Source organism: Stegostoma tigrinum, chromosome 5, assembly GCF_030684315.1.
Source record: "Stegostoma tigrinum isolate sSteTig4 chromosome 5, sSteTig4.hap1, whole genome shotgun sequence".
Taxonomy (NCBI): Eukaryota; Metazoa; Chordata; class Chondrichthyes; order Orectolobiformes; family Stegostomatidae; genus Stegostoma; species Stegostoma tigrinum.
In genome coordinates, this window is record NC_081358.1 from 116,846,915 (window position 1) to 116,871,285 (window position 24,371).

General features: G+C 44.1%; 1 protein-coding gene across 4 annotated transcripts in view; it reads left to right on the forward strand.

The window, feature by feature from the left end:
• LOC125451745 (guanine nucleotide-binding protein G(s) subunit alpha-like) overlaps positions 1-24,371 on the forward strand; it is a 323,770-nt gene that overhangs the window by 139,519 nt on the left and 159,880 nt on the right. The window contains exon 1 of one of the 4 annotated variants that reach the window (XM_059646237.1): positions 7,088-7,386. The exons of the other annotated variants lie outside the window; for them this stretch is intronic. Within the exon in view, the coding sequence (XP_059502220.1) occupies positions 7,363-7,386 (24 nt within the window). The 5' untranslated portion in view covers positions 7,088-7,362. Of the gene's footprint in view, positions 1-7,087; positions 7,387-24,371 lie in introns of those variants that run through there. 4 annotated transcript variants of the gene reach the window in all.

The window sequence follows — 24,371 nt, forward strand, 5'->3', positions numbered from 1 at the left end:
CAGACTTGATCTCTTTGGAACTGACAGAATTCTGAAAAAACTGGACTGGGTCAGTGTGAAAAAGATGTTTCCATTGGCTGAGAGGCATGATTTCTAAAACTGGGGAACACAGTCTCAGAATAAGGCTGACACCATTTAGGACTGTGGTGAAGAATTTCTTCACTCAGAAGATAGCAAACCTTGTATTCCAAAGTGCTGAGGAAGTTCAACTATTGTTCAAAACAGAAATTGAAAGATTCCGCAGTACACATTACATCGAGGAATATGGGGATAGTGTGAAAAATGGCATTGAATTCAATGACCAGCCATGACTTCAAATGGTAGAAGAGGCGTGAGGGCCTGAATGGCCTACTACTGATCCTGTGTTACTATCTGTTTATTAGGTGTTCATTTTTTTTGTTTAAATTTTGTTCATCCACTGTAATAACGGAGCCAAGCCTCTGGAAGCACTAGTATGTAGAAGTCACACTACTTGCTTTAAAGATGTGATCTAGAATTAACAAAGGTCTACAGGATGTGTCAGAGTCCCACGGGTTGATTTGGTAACATTATTTCTGTGGGGCGCAAACTGTCATGTTGTCCGAACCCGACCAGAGCCTTTGGTGCTGAGGGTGTGCTGCACTATCAGAAAAGCTGTTTCTTGGGTGAGATATTAACTCGAAAGCCTGACTGTTATGTCAGCTGGTGCTAAAAGATGTCATGGCACAACTTGGAAGATGACTAGGGATATTCAATCCAGTGTCATGAGCGACATTTATCTATTAAAATAACAAACGTTTGCCACTGCCACATGCTGTATGAATGTATTAATGTCTTCTTCTGAAAATGCTGAATTCTGATGATACAACATGCCAGGGCTTCTTCAAAAGTACTTTCCAAACGTAGAAGCTCTACTCTCCAGAAGGGAAAGGGCAACAAATGCATAGGAATAACACCACCTCTCAGCACACATCAATCCTGAATTAGGACTGTATCATTATTCCTTCACTGTCACCCCGTCAGAATCCTGGAACATAGTGGGGGATATTCCTTCATCGCATGGGCAACAGAGCTTCTCAAGTGGCTGGCTCACCATCAGTTAGTTTGGAGCAACAAATACTGATTTTGCAAAAGCGCTAACTTTCCATAAAAGAATGGGGGGAACAAAAAAAGGGACGATCTGCAACCGGAGTGAGGGAGTCATGAACATTTCCCTGTCAAGTTCAAGATGGCAGGAAGTGGACTTGGGTCAGCAGAATCCCAGTCTGAAAATTCAAGCTGAGATCCCACCACTTAAGCAAGTCTTTGCATGTCACACCCATCTCCACATACCTGACTGCAACTAAGTCCTGCTGCTGAACTGCTAATGGATGGGACCAGATCTGACCGGATTCTGGCAGATGTCGGAGGCCAGGTGTAATTTTTCTGCTGTATGTGAGAGCCCCACTTAAGCGCTGTTATACACTAAACAGCAATAATGGGACCTGCAGATGCTGGGGAATCTGAGATAACAGCGTGTGGAGCTGGATGAACACAGCAGGCCAAGCAGCATCTCAGGAGCAGGAAAGCTGACTGATGAAGGGTCTAGGCCTGAAACGTCAGCTTTTGTGCTCTTAAGATGCTGCTTGGCCTGCTGTGTTCATCCAGCTCCACACACTGTTATACACTAACTAGCCCCTTGTTGCATTCCTGCCTATGCTGTCTAATCACTTCAGTGAATCTCATAAGCAATTATTTTTCAAAAGGTATATTTTTTTGAGTCATTCTCCACCCTTTAAGCTATTTTGGTATGAATGAGAAAAAGGTTTAATTTTTTTACAACCCATCCTGTGTTTGTATGTGGCTCTCATCATGGTAGAAGGCCGTGTTGTAAAACGTAATGCTCTGAAAATGTACCTTATTTTTATGGAAGTGTCTATTTCTGAAAATTCAGCAGACGTTAGCTTCAGTTAACACTGCCCTGGGGATGTCAGATTTTGACTTGCATCTGATTACTTGGAAAGAGCTTAACTGTAGCATTCTTCTGTCCAGAAATAGCTGCCACCGTCACCATACAGGCCCCTAACCAAAATGAAATTAACTTTATTCATCATTAAAACTTATTGTTGCTATTTGAAAAGAGTGAACAGGCTCGGGCTCTGTCACTTAAAATAAAAACTGTGAAGACTGACAAGCGACCTGATATGGGCCTAAAGATTTTAGAAGGGTTTGACAGACTATATGTGGAGAAGATGTTTTTATTTATGAACCTGGCCAAAGGGCAAAAAGTAATGGAATAAGAATTCAGGCCAAATGCATTTGTTTAAAGTGTGTTTCAGTGTAGATTGTGGCACAGCCTACTTTACTTACCTTTCAGAAGGGTAATTGCTGCTGGCCTTAAAGTGGCATTACAGTAATGAACCAATAATTTTAAAACATTGCTACCCCAGAGGATATTTAAAGTGATTAGCATGGATGGAAAAGTTAGATAAACGTGAGGGGAGGGGAAAGAATGGAAGTGTAGAATGTTACCACACGGAAGGAGAATATTGAGTCGAAAATATGTTTTACCTTTTACACAAATGAATAATGAGGTATCTGAATTGCCATGTTGGTCCGATGCCGTACATTCCAACAACTGGCACGTCATATCTCTGTTCATCACAACGAAGGTGTTGCTGTTCCCAACCAGCTCATGCTTACAAATCTCATATCACAGCGTCCTACACTAGGAGTGGTTCCACAAATGGACAGCATTTGTTGTATAATCCTGAGTGTACAAAGAGTTATGCTGACAACCAGCTTTGGATTGTCAGTCAGTCTTGCAGTGTGGCACACTCATGTTTTCTGTAGCCTATGTATGTTAATGCAAATGTTCCTGATTTGTTTTCAGACAGAACGCAGAAGCGCGCGCGCATATGCACTTGTGTGATCATCTTCGCGCTATGTGCTCTCGCATTCTCTGCCATGCTTGCTCTTTTTACACACACACACACACACACACACACACACACACACACAGACACACACACACACAGACACACACACACGTGAGGTGAGAGTCATTTACTGATTCATTTCTGAGGGCAGTGGCATCATGAACTGGTAAATGCGCTATGATCATGCCTTTACCAGTCTCAGTCCATTTGGTAACCCTAACCAATCAGCATTCTCCTGTTGTATGGAATAAACATTTCCTTCTTATATTGGCAGTCTTGTGGATTGTTGTGATGAATGCAAGAAAAGAAGCATTGAAAAATGTCTTTTTTTTTCCAGAAGCTAAACAATTACTTTCTGGCTGTCCTCACGGAGGAAGATGTAGAAATATTTCCAGAAATACTGAGAAACCTAGGGACTTGTGGAAGGAAATCAAATATAGCATTAGTGAAGAGGTAGCACTTGAAAAGTTAATTAGATTGAAAGTTGATCAGACTCCTGGACTAAATGGGTTACATCCTAGAATGTTGAAGGAGGTGATTATACAGATGGTAATGCATGGTGACAATATTTAGAAATTCAGTAGATTCTGGAAAGTTTCCTGCAAGCTGTGTTACAGACCAGATAAAACCCCCAGCACATATATCAAGGAGATAGCCTAGACCCTAACTTTAATCATATTTAAAGACAAGTGTAAGGTGCTGTGTTCCAGATATAGTTCGATTGGTCACACTGTTCGGCTTTAAGCAAAACACACTTTATTCTTAACCAGAGTTAAAATGCAAACAACGCAAAGAAGGATTGTTTATAATTTTAACTCTATTGGACAGTTTAACAGATTATTTAACTACTAAGCAGCAACTATTCCAATATACTAACATCCCATAACCACACCCTTGGCAAAGGCAAGGTCAGTAAAACCCATTGTCTCACATGCAATTCTGGCAGTAGGAAGGGAACCGCCACTTTTAACTGTAACAGAGAGTGATATGTAATAGCTTCTATGACCAACTTTCAAACCCCTACAGCTACTGAAGGTTAAACTAAAACCCTGGTTCATGTGGGAGCCTGATTCCACCATTCATACTGCTTCCATTGTTCCAATTTGAAAAAACCAAACCTCACAAGCTGTTTAGTTTATTAGCTTAGAATAGACAGCTCTCCACCTCTGACTCAAAACCCCTCCTCAAGCAAATTAAGGACAAAATACACCTCTTAAAACCATAGTGTCATGAGAACTAGCAAATAGCAAATGTAACCCCACAATTTAAATAAGGAAGGAGAGGAGAGTGGAAGAGTTACAGATTCATGTCTACAGTAGAGAATGTGGTAGAGTCTGATAAGGATGTGATAACTGGACACTTTGCTCAGTTTTAGCATACTTTTCAGATGGACATGGATTTATGAAAGGAAAATCATGTTTGACAAACTTTGATTCTTTTGAGGATGTTATTTGGAATATTGAGGAGAACTTCTCATGAGGAAGAGAACTGGAGTTGGTAGGATTAAGTTTCCAGAAGGTTTTTGATAAGGACCTACATAGGAACTTAGTTAATAAAATTAGAGCACGTGGCATGAGGGAGAACATACCAGGATAGATTGAGAATTGGTTAACAGGCAGGCAGCATAGGGACGGAATGAACAGATCATTCTCGGGATGGTGGGCAGTAGTAGAGGTGTACCGCAAGAATCAGTGCTAGGCCCCGCAACTGTTCACAGCCTAAATAAATGATGTGGGCACCAATTATAATATTTACAAATTTGCTGGTCACATAAAAGTAGGTGGGACTGTAAGTTTTAAGGATGGTACAAGGGGCTTCAAATGCACAGTGACTGAATGAACTAAAACATGATAGAATATCGTGTAAATGTGAAATTACTCAGTCTGATAGAAAAAAAACAGAAAGATGGAATATGCCATTGAAACAGTGAGAGGTCAGGAAGTGCTGATGTCCAAGCAGCTCTGAGAGCTTTGGTCCATGAGCAATTAAATGTCAGCCTACAAGTCCAGCTAGTGAATAAAAAGCCTAAAGTGATATGTTTGCCTTCGTCACGAGGCTATTTCAGTGCTCAAGTCAACATGTCTTGCTCTAGTTGTATAGGGGTTTGGTGAGATCGCATCTGTGACATTGTGCACAATTTTGGTCCCCTTATCTAAGGAAGGATATAATTACCACATAGGGAGCACAATGGAGATTTCCCAGATTAAGCACTAGGAAGGTGAGATGGTTTTTTGAGGAAACATTGATGACGCTGAGGCTGTATTCTTTTTGAGTTGGAAAGAATGAGAGATAATCTCATTGAAACAGACAAAAATCTTAAAGGCCGTGATAGATTGGATGTATGTAGGATGTTTCCCTTTTTATTGAACTGGGGAATGTAATCTCAGAGTAAAGGGTTAGCCGCTTAGTACTCACTTGGAGGGTGGGTAGTCTTTGGAATTCTCTTCCCTGAGGGCTGTGGAAGCTCAATCTCTCAATGTTCGGGACAGAAATTGATGTATTACTGGAGAATAATAACACACATCAAGGAAAATCAAGGCAGCCCATGATTTTGGATAATGTCCAGGTCATGCTGCATTTGGATTCAGATTGTTTCAATACCTGTAGAGATGCAAATACTGCTGAATGTAATCATCACAGTCATTCCTACTTCTGACTTTATGATGCAGGAGAAGGACGATGCAGCTAAAGATGGTTTGGTCTAGGACTCAACTTGAAGAAACTCAGTGCAATGCAGTGCAGCACAGGAACAGAGCCTTTAACCCAGCAAGCCTGTACAGATTCCTAGTCCTTATTTGGATCTCCTACTTATTGCCCATATGTGGTTTCTGTCCGTCTGCTTGCCTCCCATTCACATGTCTATCATTATATGCGTTAGACATTGCTAACATGCCTGCTGCCACCCCCTCCACTGGCAGTGTGTTGCAGCCACCCACCATCCTCTGTGTGAAACATTTTCCCTGCACTTTCACCCTAAAAGTTGTTCTTCTCACCTTGAACTTGCGGCCACTTGTAGTTGACCTTGGGGGAAAAAGCCTCTGACTATCCACTGGGACACCCTGGTCCACTCAGCATAGACTGGGTGACTGCTTGGCAGAACATCTCCGTTCTGCCTACAAAAGTGACCCTGAGATTCCAGTTGCCTGCCACTTTAAAACACGTCGCCTTGTTCCCTGGCCAACATCTCTGTCTCTGGCTTGCTGCAGTGTTCCAGTGAAGTTCATTGCAAGCTGGAAGGGTCATGGGACCCGAAATGTTAATTCTGGCTTCGCTTCACAGATGCTGCCTGACCTGCTGAGTTTTTCCAGCAATTTCTGTTTCTGTTTCTGACTGTCTGCTCTATTTATCAGGTCGGCCTTCAGCCTCCGTCTTTCCCGTGAAACGGTCCGGATTTATCCAACCTCTCTTCATAACTAAGATCCTCCAGACCAGGCAAAATCCTGGTGAACCTGCAGAGTGCTCCTGGAGCTGAGGTGGTTGGCCTTCAATTGGAGGCCGAACGGCAAACGTATAACCATTGTCAGTTGTTGTAAATTGTTGTAAAAATCCTCCGGGAAAGAAAGCTGCTGTCCTTCACTGGCTGATCTAACGTGTGACTGCACAACACCTTGACTGATTCTTAGCTACTCTCTTGGGGCAGTTAAATTAGATTAGATTAGATTCCCTACAGTGTTGAAACAGGCCCTTCAGCCCAACAAGTTCACACCGCCCCTTGAAGCATCCCACCCAGACCCATTCCTCCTCTAACCCACACACCCCTGAACAGTACGGGCAATTTAGCATGGTCAATCCACCTAGCCTGCAATGGAGCACCTGGAGGAAACCCATGCAGACATGGGGAGAATGTACAAAACTCTGCACAGACAGCCACCCGAGGCTGGAATCGAACCCGGGTCCCTGGTGCCGAGAGGCTATAGTGCTAACCACTGAACCACCGTGCCGCCCTAAGGTGAGAAGGTGTAGCAAATGCTGGGCCCAGCCAGCAATGTCCATGGGACAGACCTAAGCAAATTTCCACCCTCTCATACAGATGCCAATGCTGTATTCGGGGAGATTAGATTTAAACAGCAGGGAACGTGGATTTATAGCAATTGACACAGAAGCAGAAGCCACTTGATGCTTTTTTTTAAGAGTTATAATCTGGAGTACACTACCTGAAGTGGTGGTAGAAACCAATTCAATAATAACTTTCATAAGGGAATTGGATGAACACTTCAAGGACAGTGACAGCAAGGTCATGGTTAAAGAGCATGGAGTGGTACTAATTGACTTGTTCTGTAGTGGCATAGTAAGCTGATTGGTCTCCCACTGTGCTGTATTCATTCATGATTTTATTGTTATTGTTCAAATATTGTGTCTATTTTACATTTTAATTGTGTGTTTTTTTTTCCTGACTACTGTTTCCTTGCTTCTGGAAACCATTTTGGAAAATATTGTGATTTGGTTTGAAAAATCTGGCTGTAAGATGACTTCCCAGCATCATAAATGGGTAAGGCCTCAAGACCTATTTCTGTACCTCCTAGCAATCTTTGGAGTAGATTAATGGTTGGCTAATCCACGTGACAAAAACCTGTATTTATGTAGCACCTCAAACACCTATTTTATGTAACAAAGCACTCTGCAGGAGCATTTTATGAAAAGTATTTGACACTGAGCCATCATAAGATGACATCAGATGGCCATAGACCCTAAACAAATCTCTAACTTTACAGAGGGAGAATAGGAAGAGAACCAGAGACCTGGAGGGAGAGAGGTCCTGAGGTGTGGGTCAAGACAGCTGAAGGATAGCGTCTGAGGGAGCTTGGTGGGAAAACCCTGGGAAAATGTTTCTCCTCACCGGGAAATCTGGAAGTAGGGGCCACAGTTTAAAAATAAGGGGTCTCCAATTTAAGATGGAGAAGAGGAACAATTTAATTTCTCATCAGCTTTTTTTTTATAACTTTTATTTCTGAAAAGATGAGAGTTCAGGTCATTGAAAATATTCAAGGCTGAGTTTACAGATGTTTGATCGGCAAGAGAGCCCAACCTTATGGAACAGATGAGCTGCTGAGGTCACAACCAATAAGCTGCAATCTTGTTGAATGGCAAAAGCAGGCTCAATGAGCCACCTATCCAATTTCATGTGATCGCTCGGTAATCATCCGTACAGCAGTGGGTTATAGAGTGTACTATTTTTAGTTATACTGTGGATTACTTATAGCCCAAGCCCTTGGTCTGCAGTATTTTTTATTGCTTGAAAGCATTTCGAGTTTAATAGAAGCTTCTTCCTCCGCCCATGTGCCTTCAAAATGAGGGTGATAGGGTAGAATTTTGTTAATTGTGTGCAATGGTTTTTTTTTTCCTTGTAATGCTTCTAAGATATATCTTACAGGGCTTTGAGGGAGTGCATTGTGCATTTCCTACAATAATGCTGCAAGCCATACATTAAATTGCGAGGCAAGATTACTCAAACCAGTACCGTAATTCCCGGAATTCACAAGGTTATAGAATCAGCTGGTTGTGGTTTTCAAGATAACTTCCTTCATCCACCCTTATTCCATTGGTTGAGAAAGCTTGGGCCAAGAGGAATGACTTAAAAATTAGTGGCAGACCTTTCAGGGGGCAAACTGGAAAAGGTTTCAATAGACGGGGGATTGAGAGGCTTGGAATTCTGTACCACAGGCAGCAGTTGATGTGAGCTGAAATGCTCGTTTTAAATCTGAAGACAGTAGCTGCTATGTTGGTCACACCAGAAATGACAGTAAAATAACTCCACCGAGGCTGGTACCCCTCTTGCCAAGTCATTCTTTATTTACACGCGGAGAGTCCTGAGCACTGATCCAGCTCCCTCAGAGCCAGCTGTTGGAGTGAACAGAACCTCTGACACTCCTGTTTATATCTGTCAGCCAGGGCTCCCTGATTTGGGGCTGTTAACCCAGTCTAGTGAGGGAATTGCTATTCTGTGAGGTCCACTTGACTAACCTTGCTACAGTCACAACAGAAGAATATGGAGTTAGGCCACATTATCAGCAACGGTCTTATTTGATGTTTTAAATAAAATTGAGGGACGGTTTGACTTACTGATGTCATGAAATGCCTTAAAGTAGCAGTCGCTATTCCTGGGTCTTCGATGGGGCAGCACCGCAGTTTAGTAGTTAGTGCCATTGTCTCACAGCACCAGGGGACCCCAGTTTGATCCCACCCTCAGGCGAGTGAGTCTGTGTGGAGTTTGCACATTATCCCCGTGTCTGCGTGGGTTTCTGCTGGGTGCTTCGGTTTCCTCCCACTGTCCAAAGGGTGTGCAGGCCAGGTGGTTTGGCCGTGCTAAATTACCCATGGCATGCTGGGATGTGTAGGTGAGGTGTGTCAGCCATGGGAAATGCAGGGTTAAAAGTTTTTAAGAAGACTTGTAGCTCTGGTTGTGAATAAGTTCACAGAGCAAGCTGGTGGGTTTGATTGCAGACGTTTCGTCACCCTGGTAGGTAACATCATCAGTGCGCCTCCAGTGAAGCAGTGGTGTTCTGTCCTGCTTGTTATTTATAAGCCCCAGTGAGAATTGGTCATGTCTCTTGATGGCTAATTGGCATTCGTGTATCCTTACTGAGGTTTATTGAGAGTACGAGATGATGGTACCCTTTGACGTTACAGCATTATTTACATCCATAAACATTGATCAAGCCAGAGACAATTGCCACATTGCTGGACGAATCAGGAAGGGCTGAGCTGGGGCAGGAGCGACGGCAGTGACCAGAGAATTGTGGATCAGTGGTCCCTCCACGACCATGACCCATTAGCAGTTGGCAAAAAGTCTTTCTTTGAGAGTTGAACTTGTGACTGGATACTGCACCTTTGATATGAGAGGCTGTTGTTCCCACTTTATCCAGCATTCCAGCAAAATGCAAGAGGAGCCTTGGACTTGAGAACCCCTTCTCCTGACTGTGGCTGCTCTGCTCTGTGGTCCCTAAGCTTGATAACAGACCACAGATTCCCGGGAAAGTCACAAGAGGCTGGGGTGCTGATATACAGGCTGGCCACTGGGGACATTTCTGAGGTTGGCTTAAACAGGAAATGTGCCAGGAGGGCCAAAGCTTGTAAATGGTCAGGGTTGCAGGGCCTTAAGATGGATCTAAGTCTGGAAATTGCAGTTGGCAGCAGCAACACTTGGGTGTTTGATGAGTTTGTATAAAATGGCAGACAGAGGAATATGTGACAGCAGGTTTTAGCTTTCTTTGAATGGATGAATAAATTTGCCAAACAGCGAAGTGTCATCTGAGAGTGTCAAGCTTGTGGCTACAAAATTCTGACCAATGAACTGGTGCTGGTTTTGTTGATTTTTATTTTGCCAAAACCACATGAAGAAGCAATGGCAGATTAAAAGTTATGGATTTCATTGCGTCCAGTTTGTGTCTAAGTGCTTTGCAAACAAACTCTGTTAACTGACAGCATTACTTTGCTCATGTTAGTGTGAGCCCCTCCAGCACCCCACTGGCTGAGATACAGCACAGAAGGTTGGCCTGCTTCTACGTTTTCCAAAATCATGCTGGCTTCTTAAAATTATTTCAATTGTAATGTGAAGTAAATTGTTACAATTGAGCACTTAACATTCAGATGTGGTACAATATGAAGAATCAAAAAAGAATTGTTGGAGATACTCAGCCACTCTGGCAGCATCTGTGAGGATAAGGCACTGTTAACATTTTGGGTCCCGTGACCCTTCTTCCAAACTGATTGTAACTCGGTAAAGGATGGGGTAGATGCTGAAGATTGGGTGGGGAAAGAGGGAAGTGGAATAAATGATTTGAGGGGATAGAGCCCAAAGAGAGAACAGCAGTTGGGCAGACAAATGAACGGGAGAATCATGGGGTCCATTGGTGGCTGACAAAAGCTTGTTGTGATAGCAGCCTGTGTGATGACAAGGCCTGGTGTGTGAGGGTTGGGATAAGGATGTGGGAGAAGATGCTCAGGCCCTAAAATTGTCAAACTTTATAGAGTCCAGGAGGTTCCAGGTTTCACAAGTGGAAAATCAGGTGCTCTTCTTCCAGCTTTCACTGAGCTTCACTGGAACATTGCAGCAAGCCTCAGACATAGATGTTGGCCAGGGAACACTGGTGTGTTGAAGTGGCAGGCAACTGGAAGCTCAAGTTCATTCTTGCAGACAGAATGTAGGTGTTCTGCAGAGTTGGTTACCCAGTCAGCATTTCACCTCCCGAGTGTGGAGGAGACCTCATTGTGAGCAGCAAGTAGACTAGAGCGAGTGAAGTGCTTGTAAATGACTGTTTCACCTGGAAGATTTTGTCTGCGGCTTTGTGTATTGAGGAGGAGGAAAGTAAAGTGGCAACGCTTGCACCTTTCTGAAGAATTTCTGAAGAAGGGCCCAGACCTGAAATGCCAGCTTTCCTGCTCCTCTGATGCTGTTTGGCCTGCTGTGTTCATCCAGCTCCACACCTTTGTTATCTCAAGGGTTACACCTTCTGTAGGACATGTTTGGAGTGAAGCAAGAGTGGACCATGGTGTCCAGGAGAATGCAAACAAGGGAGGGGAGGTTAATATGAGTCTTTGGTGGTGGTACCCTACTGGAGGTGGCTGAAGTGGGGGCTATGAAGAATGTTTAATCGGAGCTGCTCATTGATGCTTTTTGTGGAAGTGTCCACCCTAGTACCACCTTGTCCTTGCTAACTGATTGCTGGAGAGCAAGTAACTTGGTTTTTGCTCAACAGAGTCCTACTGGTGTGAACGTAGTGAGTAGGAGAGGGCACGCTCCCTGATCCTGTACAAGCATCTGTGGAAGTTCCAAAACCAGACAAAATAAAACAAGATAACAAAGTGTAGAGCTGGATGAACACAGCAGGTCAAGCAGCGTCTTAGGAGCACAAAAGCATTTCTGGCCTAGACCCTTCATCTGATGAAGAGCCTAGGCCCGAAACGTCAGCATATGTGCTGCTAAGATGCTGCTTGGCTGCTATGTTCATCCAGCTCTACACCTAGTTATCTGCAATTCTCCAGCATCTTCAGTTCCCATTATCTCCAAAATAAAACAAAAGTTTCCTGATTCTGTTCATTTTCTGATTAGTAACTCCCACCCTGGCCTTTTGCACTGCTGATGTGAGAGTGCCAGAGGTCTCCTCATTGTCTCTCCAGTCTCCGCTGCCTGCTGGCCTGTTGCCAGGCCTTTCCTTTTAAAATAACGTTGATCAAGTCTGGAAAGCATTGCGTAGTCAGGAAGTGGAACTAATCCTTAAATCCGCTTCCTGTTCCCCTCCCCCAAGAATGAGCCCAATATCAGTCGATGCCCTTTCATCAGAATTGGCTGAAGTTGGAAATGTAAGAGATTTTAATGAAGCATAAAGACATAGAAAGTAATGGGCAGCAGGACCGTGATGCTGATGGGGAAGAACGGGGGGATAGATAATGAGAGGGATAACCAGGTAAAAGAGGTGACGGTGCAAGGCCATAGCGCATGATAATGGGACAAGTAACAGAACAAAAAAAAACCCAAAGGAAGTGTATATTCAACAACAGCTGCTGTCCAAGTAACAAAACAAATTAACAGAAAAGTGGCAAAGATTGTGATTTGAATCAGAGATAATGGGAACGACAGATGCTGGAGAATCCAAGATAATAAAGTGTGAAGCTGGATGAACACAGCAGGCCAAGCAGCATCTCAGGAGCACAAAAGCTGACATTTCGGGCCTAGACCCTTCATCAGAGAGGAGGGTGGGGTAAGGGCTCTGGAATAAATAGGGAGAGAGGGGGAGGCGGACCGAAGATGGAGAGAAAAGAAGATAGGTGGAGAGGAGAGTATAGGTGGGGAGGTAGGGAGGGGATAGGTCAGTCCAGGGAAGACGGACAGGTCAAGGAGGTGGGATGAGGTTAGTAGGTAGGAAATGGAGGTGCGGCTTGGGGTGGGAGGAAGGGATGGGTGAGAGGAAGAACAGGTTAGGGAGGCAGAGACAGGCTGGGCTGGTTTTGGGATGCAGTGGGTGGAGGTGAAGAGCTGGGCTGGTTGTGTGATACAGTGGGGGGGAGAGGATGAACTTGGCTGGTTTTGGGATGCAGTGGGGGAAGGGGAGATTTTGAAGCTGGTGAAGTCCACATTGATACCATTGGGCTGCAGGGTTCCCAAGCGGAATATGAGTTGCTGTTCCTGCAACCTTCGGGTGGCATCATTGTGGCACTGCAGGAGGCCCATGATGGACATGTCATCTAAAGAATGGGAGGGGGAGTGGAAATGGATCGCGACTGGGAGGTGCAGTTGTTTGTTACGAACCGAGCGGAGATGTTCCGCAAAGCGGTCCCCAAGCCTCCGCTTGGATTCCCCAATGTAGAGGAAGTCACACCGGGTACAATGGATACAGTATACCACATTGGCAGATGTGCAGGTGAACCTCTGCTTAATGTGGAATGTCATCTTGGGGCCTTTGCTGGGGGCGAGGGAAAAGGTGTGGAGGCAAGTATAGCACTTCCCGCGGTTGCAGGGGAAGGTGCCGGGTGTGGTGGGGTTGGAGGGATGTGTGGAGCGAGCAAGGGAGTCACGGAGAGAGTGGTCTCTCTGGAAAGCAGACAAGGGTGGGGATGGAAAAATGTCTTGGGTGGTGGGGTCGGATTGTAGATGGAGGAAGTGTCGGAGGATGATGCGTTGTATTCGGAGGTTGGTGGGGTGGTGTGTGAGAACGAGGGAGATCCTCTTTGGGCGGTTGTGGCGGGGGTGGGGTGTGAGGGATGTGTTGCGGGAAATGCAGGAGATGCAGTCAAGGGCGTTCTCGACCACTGCAGGGGGAAAGTTGCAGTCCTTGAAGAACTTGGACATCTGGGATGTGCGGGAGTGGAATGCCTCATCGTGGGAGCAGATGCGGCAGAGGAATTAGGAATGGGGATAGAATTTTTGCAGGAGGGTGGGTGGGAGGAGGTGTATTCTAGGTAGCTGTGGGAGTCAGTGGGCTTGAAATGGACATCAGTTACAAGCTGGTTGCATGAGATGGAGACTGAGGGGTCCAGGAAGGTGAGGGATGTGTTGGAGATGGCCCAGGTGAACTTGAGGTTGGGGTGGAAGGTGTTGGTGAAGTGGATGAACTGTTCGAGCTCCTCTGGGGAGCAAGAGGCGGCGCCGCTACAGTCATCACTGTAACGGAGGAAGAGGTGGGGTTTGGGGCCTGTGTAGGTGCGGAAGAGGGACTGTTCCACGTAACCTACAAAGAGGCAGGCGTAGCTAGGGCCCATGCGGGTGCCCATGGCCACCCTCTTTGTCTGTAGGAAGTGGGAGGAATCGAAAGAGAAGTTGTTGTGGGTGAGGACGAGTTCGGCTAGGCGGATGAGGGTGTCGGTGGAGGCGGACTGGTCGGGCCTGCGGGACAGGAAGATGCGGAGGGCTTTGAGGCCATCTGCATGCGGAATACAGGTGTATAGAGAATGACGTGTTGGGGGCCAGGGAATTGGAAGTTCTGGAGGAGGTGGAGGGCATGGGTGGTGTCACGGACGTACGTAGGGAGTTCCTGGACCAAAGGGGAGAAAATGGAGTCCAGATAGGTGGAGATGAGTTCGGTGGGGCAGGAACAGGCTGAGACAATGGGTCAACCTGGGCAGGCAGGTTTATGGATTTTGGGAAGGAGATAGAAACGGGCCGTGAGGTGTTGAGGAATTATAAGGTTGGAAGCTGTGGGTGGGAGGTCCCCTGAGGTGATGAGATCATGAATGGTGTTTGAGATGATGGTTTGGTGCTCGGGGGTGGGGTCATGATCAAGGGGGCGGTAGGAGGTGGTGTTGGAGAGTTGGCGTTTGGCCTCGGCAATGTAGAGGTCAGTGCACCATACTACCACTGCGCCACCCTTGTCTGCCGGTTTGATGGTGAGGTTGGGGTTGGAGCGGAGGGCAGCCCGTTCTGCAGGGGAGAGGTTGGAGTGATTTGAATGTTGAGTCCAGAAGGCTGTATAGTCTCTCATTGAAAGATGAGATGCTGTTCCTCAAGAATCAGTTTACTTTCACTGGAATGGCATAGATGATCCGAACGTGGGGTGGGTTTGGGTACCCAGAGGATTCAAATGTAAGGGAACTGTTAGATCTCGGTCATACCTGCAGACTGAACTGAGCTGTCTTTCATCTTGCATTGTCATCCCTTCTATCATTTAATTTCTTCAGCTTTCCATGTTTTTGATTGATTATTGTCATGTCTTGCCATAGTGAAAAGTGCCGTTTGCATGCTATACAGGTAAATGGTACCACACAAAGCGCATCAAAGTAGCAGAACAGAGTGCATAATACAGTGTTACAGCCACAGAGGAGGTGCAGAGAGATCAGAATTAACATTTGAGAGGCCGATTCAAAAGTCTGATAACAGCAGGGAAGAAACTGGTCTTCAACGTATTCAAACTTTTATATCTTCTGCGTGACCGAAGAGGGTCGAAGCGAATATAACTGCATTGTGAGTGCTCTTTGGTTATGTAGGTTGCTTTCCCGAGGCAGTTAGAAGTATAGATGGAATTAAAGGATGAAAGGCTGATTTGTGTGATGGACTGGGTTGTGTTCACAACTCTCTCTGTCTTGATACACACTTAAAACCCACTAAAGCTCTCAAAGTTCTTCTGGTTTTGATAGAGGGCCAGAGACCTAAAATATTAACTTGGTTTCTCTGCCCATAGATGCTGCCAGACTCAGAATTTCCAGTGTTTATTTGTGTTTTTTAAAATTTATTATCACTTCTGTTGCTAGCTATGGGAAATTGGGACTTCTTGACTCTTTCCATCTGTTAAGACTTTACCAGGAATTGACTCCTATCTGTCTGTGTGAATTTGAGTTTCTCTTTGAACCGCTGAAATTTCTAGTTTGCTGTGTTCAAAAATCTATGTCAAAACGTGGACTTGATAAAAGTACTTGGTCCCTACTCCCAGCTATAAGAAAATGAAACAAAGCAACCACCTGGGCACAGTGCCCAGCTGGAAGAAATTCTGTTCTTTAAAATGTTCGATGAGATTGGTTTTGGAGCATATACATTAGTGATTTGCAAATTGCCAAGATTGACGTGGGAGGAGTGTACCAGCTTTTTCTAGAGACCCACTATTTCACAGGGTACAAATTGTTCTACCCGATTCTCAATTGGGCCAGGCATATACTTTCTCTATGTTAGATTTCAAATAAAAAGATCCATCAGCCAGCTTTCCTCAATGAACAAAATTGTTTCTCAAATCAATACTGATTCCGCAAGGATGCAATACTGATGGATGGCACACTCCGACCCCACCACCCAAGACATTCTTCCATCCCCACCATTGTCTGCTTTCCGGAGAGACCACTCTCTCCGTGACTCCCTTGTTCGCTCCACACTGCCCTCCAACCCCACCACACCCGGCACCTTCCCCTGCAACCGCAGGAAATGCTACACTTGCCCCCACACCACCTCCCTCACCCCTATCCAAGGCCCAAAGATGACTTTCCATATTAAGCAGAGGTTCACCTGCACATCTGCCAATGTGGTATACTGTATCCATTGTACCCGGTGTGACATCCTCTACATTGGGGAAACCAAGCGGAGGCTTGGGGACCACTTTGCAGAGCACCTCCGCTCGGTTCGTAACAAACAACTGCATCTCCCAGTCGCGAACCATTTCATCTCCCCTTCCCATTCTTTAGATGACATGTCCATCATGGGCCTCCTGCAGTGCCACAATGATGCCACCCGAAGGTTGCAGGAACAGCAACTCATATTCCGCTTGGGAACCCTGCAGCCCAATGGTATCAATGTGGACTTCACCAGCTTCAAAATCTCCCCTTACCCCACCGCATCCCAAAACCAGCCCAGTTCGTCCCCTCCCCCACTGCATCGCAAAACCAGCCCAGCCTGTCTCTGCCTCCCTAACCTGTTCTTCCTCTCACCCATCCCTTCCTCCCACCCCAAGCCGCACCTCCATTTCCTACCTACTAACCTCATCCCACCTCCTTGACCTGTCCGTCTTCCCTGGACTGACCTATCCCCTCCCTACCTCCCCACCTATACTCTCCTCTCCACCTATCTTCTTTTCTCTCCATCTTTGGTCCGCCTCCCCCTCTCTCCCTATTTATTCCAGCACCCTCACCCCATCCCCCTCTCTGATGAAGCGTCTAGGCCCGAAATGTCAGCTTTTGTGTTCCTGAGATGCTGCTTGGCCTGCTGTGTTCATCCAGCTTCACACTTTATTATCTTGAATATACGACGTCTCCTAGTTTCTACTCTTTCTTTTAGCAGGCTCCTTATCAACTACAACAACCAAGATTCAAAGCAGAAGCTAGGAACTGACCAGTCATGCACTCATCAAGTACTCTTCTGTCAGCAAGCAGTTAGCACAAGATATGTGGCCGCCAAGAACTGCTTTGCTTTTTAAAAAAAAGGCCTTTCATTGACCTTTCTCTAAAATAAAAATTCACCCAGGCATCTATAATCTGAATCCACAAAAAATATCAGATGTGAAGCCTTCATAACACTCCATAGCCTAATATAATGCACTGTCATAAACATGAATATAAATGTTTATATATTTTGGAAACCTTCTCCGTATTAGAGTTTGAACACTACGTGTGTCTAAATCTTTAAAACTCAATAAGTTACTAGCATCTGAAGTACATTAGACAAACACCTTGCACAGTGCAGAATCTTTGTTATCACAGTATTGGCTTGGAATGCTGTTGTTTATGGCTAAAAGCTGAGGTAGATGAGTGTAAATCTATTATGGAAAATTGTTGAGCTGAACTCAATAAATCTCCGTTTCTGGGCTAGTTCCAGATATTGACTATAGAAACTGCCAAATTGTTTTTTTTTATGCGTGGCACAGTGGTTCAGCGGTCAGCACTGCTGCCTCACAGCACCAGCAACACCAGTTTGATTCCAACTTCAGGTGACTGTGCAAACTCCACACATTCTCCCAGTGTGTGTGTGTGTGTGTTTCTTCCGGGAGCTCCCATTTCTTCCCAGAGTCTAAAGATGTGCAGGCTATGTGGATTGGCCATGCTAAACTAACCTTAGTGTTTAGGGGTGTGTAGGTTAGTTGCATTAGCCATGGGAAATGCAGGGTTACAGGGTTAGAGTAGGGGGCTAGGTCTGGGTAGGATGCTTTTTGGAGTGTTGGTGTGGACTTGTTGGGCCGAATGGTTAAAAAACCCAGTAGGTTCATCAATACTCCTTTGGAGGAAGATCCTACAATCCCCATTAGTTTGACTGACCTGTGACTCCAGTGCTACATTTATTGCCCATTAAGAGTGAAACATTCAATAGTGGGTTGCCCTAGACACCAGGACAAACTAAAACAAAGCAAACAACTGTTAATTAAGAGGCCAGTGCTTGTTAGTGCTTTGAGAGGATTCTTTATTATTTTGCAATTTAAATTACGTAAAGGATGGCACCTCTGATAGTTTACAGGATCTTTTTATTCCTTCACAGGATCTTTGGCCAGGCCAGCATTTATTACCCATCCCTAGTTGCCCAGCGGATAGTTAGGAGTCAGCCACATTGCTGTGCGGCTGGATTCACATATAGGCCAGACCAGGTCTGGACAGCAGTTTCCTTCCCCAAGGATGGGTCTTTCCTGACAATCAACAATGGATCATTGTTAGACTCCTAATTCCAGAGTATTTGTTAACTTCATTCCACATCTGCCGTGGCAGGATTTGAACCCAGGTCCTCAGAACACTGTCAGAGCCTTTGGATTAATATCAATAATGCCACAAGGCCATTACCACCCCATTTTCATTGCGGGAATATCCTCCTTCAGGACGGACTTTGAACCTACCACACTGTGCCATGGCAGGAAGAGTACTTTCACTGGATCCCTTCTGACAAAAACTTGTTGTCTGTATGAAAACTGAAGAAATAAAATGGGCTGTATCACCCAACTCCAACTGGGCTCGGCTGCTTGGCCCACAGTTCCAAGAGGAGGTGAGGGATCAGTCCAGTTTCAGTTGTCAGTACTGTATTTTATTTTCAAAGCTGAAGCGATGATCATACTCTTTATTTATACTTCTAGATTATTTGTTTAAAATTTGCTGCAGAAATTTTTCTATCCAAAGAAGCATCAATTTAAAAATGAGAGTGGAAGAGATCTCCTCAGTTTGCTGCTCCGAACAATGTTTTGTGTTTATGATTACATTTGCAGTTCATTAATGTTAATTCCATTTCACACTCCTCTTGAGCTTGGCGTGAATGTAAAATGGTATTATTATCGGCTCTCCCCATTTAAGCAGCATTGAAATCATGAGAAATTGTTTTGGTCAGTTTTGGTTTTGAGAAGCTGTTGGTAAGGAAGCTTCCTTCAGGAACAGTGTGGGATGAAAACTGAGTATGTAGTGTGGATATGTTGACCTTTCAGTGACTCAGAGCTTTCTGGACTGGAATCTGTTGTTGTTGGCTGAATGCAGTTTTGTTTTAAACTGGGCTCAAAATTGAGGGGAGCCTGGGAGCTAATTGTGCTCAGTTTGAAAGAAGCAATCCTGTAACTTCTCTTTTAGAGCTAAATTCAACTTCACTTGCAAAGTGCTGGACTGTACTTCTCCATGCATTTTGTTTTCATTAAAGCTCCCACCAATTCCCAGCCTTTTCTGTAAATTTCAGAGTGTTCTTTAAACATAGCAGCAACAAGTATGAACCTAACTTTAATAGGTTTTAAATAAATTAAAGTCAAAATTGCCCATCTTTACATGTAGTTAGTCAATTCCCTAATAGGATGAAATAGATTCTGTACATTTCCCTAAAGGGCATTTATGAAGGCAGTTACTATTTCAGACTTGCCTGTATTTTTGGTATAGTTGCTCCAAGCATTCTGGGTGTGCCATCATTGTATTCAACACACCCTCTGTGATGGCGTAACCTTTGGGAATTTACATCGTGGGTGCACTACTGCTGGTCATGCAGTGTTCAGTTTGTGTCACATTCAAGGTAATAAGTAGCCGATGGCTATGACAAACTGAATCCCGTCTCATTAACCTTTCACACCCACCCCCCCCATGGATAGAATCCAGTGGCCCCACTCCAATTCACACCATTTCTGTCACTCCAAGTTGTTAACCTCTAGAAGATGGTGAGCCGAAGTTGCAAATTTGCTCTTCACTTTTCTTCCCACCCCTCTTCGCACCATTCTCTTTTCACACAGGAAGAATCAAAGACAAAAAGCTACAGCAGGCCAAGGATTCATGTAACCTGTGCATTCATGTAACCTGTTTCATGACCTCAAGACATGCAAAGCATGTTGCACTTGGAAATGCAACAAATGATGCAATTAATTTGCATACAACAAACTTGCTCAGAAAACTTCTTTATTAATGAAATTTAAGGGAGAAATATTTGTCAAGAGATGGAGGAAAACCTCACTCTTCTTTGAAATAGTGACTTCCAATCTTTTACATCCAGTACGCCACCTAACTTCTCATCATGAGTAAACTTGGGCTAATCTTCCTTTCACCTGATCATTATAAGTAAAGTGAGAAAATGAAGCTGCAGTGGAGTTTTTAGAAGCATCATTAATCGCATCCTGCCAGTTGAAGTACCTGTTATCCTTACTCTTTATCCCCTACCTCCTCGCCAATTCTTTTAATATTCTTTTACGGGATTTTGAACGTCACTGGCTAGCCAAGTATTTATAACCAGTCCCTAATTACCCTTGTGAAGGTGCTGATTGGCGCTCTATTGAACTGCTCCCGTCAATGTGATGTAGGTACACCCACTGGACTGTTAGGAAGGGAGTTCAGGATTATTGATTCAACAGTGTTGAAGGAATGGTAATACAGCTTCAAGTCAGAATTGTGTGTGACACGGACGGGAACTTGTACATGGTGGTGTTTCCATGCATCTGCCATTGTCCTTCCAGGTTGTAATGGGTTTGGAAGGTGCTATCGAAGGAACCTTGGTGGATGATCGGCTTTAATGTCTCTGTCGATGGGACAACTGTAACAGCAGGTCACCCCTGCTTTTTCTTAAGGCCTCTATATGTGGCAAATTATTAAGTTACAGAATTGCTAGGGTTCAGGAGGCCATTCATTCCATCATGCTTATACCAGCTCTTTAAATGAGTATCATTACCTAATACTAATCTCCTGCTTTCTCCCCTGTTTTCTGTAAGTCTACACAAATAATATCCATTGTTGTATTGCTAGCTTTCGTGTGAGTAACCAGCTCAAAGTATTCAATGTTGTGCATTTATTTTTGTTCTTTGATGGAACATGAACATTGCTGACCAGGCCAGTATTTATCATCCATCTCTAGTTGCCCTGGAGAAGGTGGTGATGAGCTGCCTTCTTGAACTGGTACAGCCTGCATGCTGTTGGTTGACCCCAAATGCCTTTAGGGAGAGAATTCCAGGATTTTGACCCAGTGACGCTGAAAGAATGGTGATGTGTTTCCATGTCAGGATGGTGAGTGGCTTGGAGGGAATCTTGGGGATGGTGGTGCTCCGATATATCTGCTGCCCTTGTCCTTCAAGAGGGAAGTTGAGGTTTTGGAAGGTGCTGTCTGAGGATCTTTGGTGAATTTCTGCAGCGCATCTTATGGATGGTACACACTGCTGTTACTGGGCATCGATGGTGGAGGGAGTGCTTACCTGTGGGATGTGTTGTCCTGGATGATGTCAAGCTTCTGTGTGGTTTTGGAGCTGCAGCCATCCAGGCAAGTGGGGAATATTCCATCACACGCCGGACATGTGCCTTGTAGATGGTGGGCAGGCTTTGTGGAGTCAGGAGGTGAGTTACTAGCTGCAGTACTCCTAGCGTCTGATCTGTTCTTGTAGCCACTGTGTTTATGTGATAAATCCAGTTGAGATTGTAACACTATTGAATGTCAAGGGGCAGTGATTTGATTGTGCCTTACTGGAGATTGTCATTGCCTGACAGTTGTGTGGCATGAATGTTACTTTGTCACTCATCAGTCCAATACTGGATAGTGTCCTGATCTTGTTATATTTGAACATGGATTTGTTTAGAATCTGAGCAGATGTGGAAGGTGCTGAACATTTGTGCAGTCATCAGTGAACATCCTCACTTTTGACCTTATGATGGAGGAAGGTCATTGATGAAGCACGTCATGATGGTTGGGACTAGGTTGCTACCCTGAGGAGCTCCTGCAGAGATGTCCTGCAGCTAAGATGACTAACTTCCCACAGCCAGGACCATCTTCCACGTATGACTCCAACCAGTGGAGAGTTTGCCCCCTGATACCCATTGATTCCAGTTTTGCTCAGGCTCCTTGATGCCACACACAATCAACTGTGGCCTTGATGTCAAAGGCAATTACTGTTATGTTACCTCTGGAATTCAGCCCTTTTGTCCATGCTTGAACCAAGGCTGTAATGAGGTCAGGAGCTGAGTAGCCCTGGCGATCACTGAGACACAACATGCCCTTACAATGCTGGCTATCTCTAATCAATTCACCACCCTTGTAGCCAATTCTCATGAACTCCCACAGTAAGATTTGAAAAAAATACTGTAATTTCTTAATTTGCTTCCTACTTTTAAAATACTTTGATAAAATTACAGGAGTTGTGTTTTTTAAATGAAACTTACTTGAAGGAATACCCAGCAAAGAAGGTAACGTAGTGCATTCATGTATCTTTGAAAATGCACTGCTATACTGATTACAGATACGGCAACCACTTCTTTATGAGCATAAAGACCAGGTTTTCAACCAGAATACCACTGCTGAATAAACAGGTAGGTGGCGTTTCTGAGAATTTTTACTTACATTTGTACTTGAAATTACAACAGAACATAGAGGGGAGCCTAACCCAGGCGATAACCGTGCTGATGAGCATATGTCTAATGTGCTTGTATTGCGAATTGGAAGCATTGAGTGAATTCCGGTACTTAGAATTAAACCTAAATGCCTTATTTGTTAATCGAAAATGCGACATGAACAATAGCTACAAACATGGCTGTTACGATTGATCAAATGTGATACGGCAAACATATTTAAAATTAAAAGAAACATAAACATTATTTCCAAACAAAAAAAGGTTTTGCATCTGAAAGTCCAGCTGCTGTCTGCAATTCATTATGTGGTGACTGAAGCATGTCTCTTTTTTATTCATCTGAAAGGAAATTAAAAATATATTTATTCCTCGTCGTCTCTCTTTACTTATCTGCTGCAAAAAGGCTAATTTTGCTGATGTGTTCTGATATTTGTTTTGGCCCACTTGCACAACATGACATATCACCTTGCTAGAAGCTGCTGTGCTGCAGTGACAGTGTCTCTACCTCCTCATTCTTATTTCATAAGGCAATCCTGCCATTGCGGGTATTAATCTAGTCAACCTCCGGTGCACTCCCTCTCTTGCACTTGTGTTCCCCTTTAGGTAAAGGGACAAAAAACTGGAAATAATACTCCAGGTGACACCTCACAAAGGATCTATATAGCTGCAGCAAGACACCTTCCTACTGCTATATTCAAATGTCCTTATGATGAAGGCCGGCACCCCATTTGCCTTCCTAATTGCTAACTGAGCCTGTATGCTAATTCTTAGTGTCTCATGGGGAAAGACATTCTTTCCCCATGAACTTCAAGTTCCTTCTGGGTTATACTTCCTAAGTTCTTGCCACTTAAGAAATACCTTTTCTTTCTACCAAAGTGAATAATGTGCAAATGGCAATGATCTTCACATTCAAATCATTTATAGAAACTGTGAACAGTTTTGGGCCTAGCCACCTCATATTAAGATCCTTATTGACTCTTGGAGATTTATCAGCCTTCATTCCATTTAACTCTTCAAGTACTAATTTCTTTTAAATCATCAGTTTCACACGGCCCTTGGTTGCCTGGTGTTCCTTGGAGTCTTTCTGAATCATCTTCGCTGAAAATAGACACAAAGTAACTAGTTTCTCCACCATTTCCCCATCGTTCACTATAAATTCTCCATCCCACTTGTCGGTTCATATTCTGTTCAGCAATCTTTTTCTATTCATATACCTATATAAGCTTTTACAGTCCACCTTTGTTTCTTGCTAGTTTGCTTTTGTTTTCTCTTTTTTCTTACTCTTAATCAGCTTATTGACCATTTGGTGTGTTTTAAATCATTTCCAGGCTTACTATTTTTGTTCGTGGCATCCTTTATAACCCACTTTTTTTGGTCTAATGCAATCTTTATTTTATTACATTATTTTGTTAACCAGTTGATTTACCTTTTCCATTATCTATGTGCTCAGTGCAGTGTGCCATCAAACCTTTGTTTTCTCAAAACCATGTAACCAATTTAAACCCTCATGACTTCATAGTTTCCCTCCTTCAGATTTAAGACCATAGTTTCACAATGAACTCTGTTCCTCAAGGCTCCTTTACAGTGAGGTTAGTAATAAACTCTTTCTCATTCCATGGCATTAAATCCAAAACAGCATAATCCCACATTGGCTCCTCAACCTACTGGTCTTGAACACACCCAGGAATTCATTCTTCGCAGAATTAGTATTGCTTTGATGAACAGTGATGCAAAATTCCTGGGTGAACACTAGCTCATCAGCGAGTGTTCGTTGATGGTGATTGCTAACTGTTTTGGTCAGTTC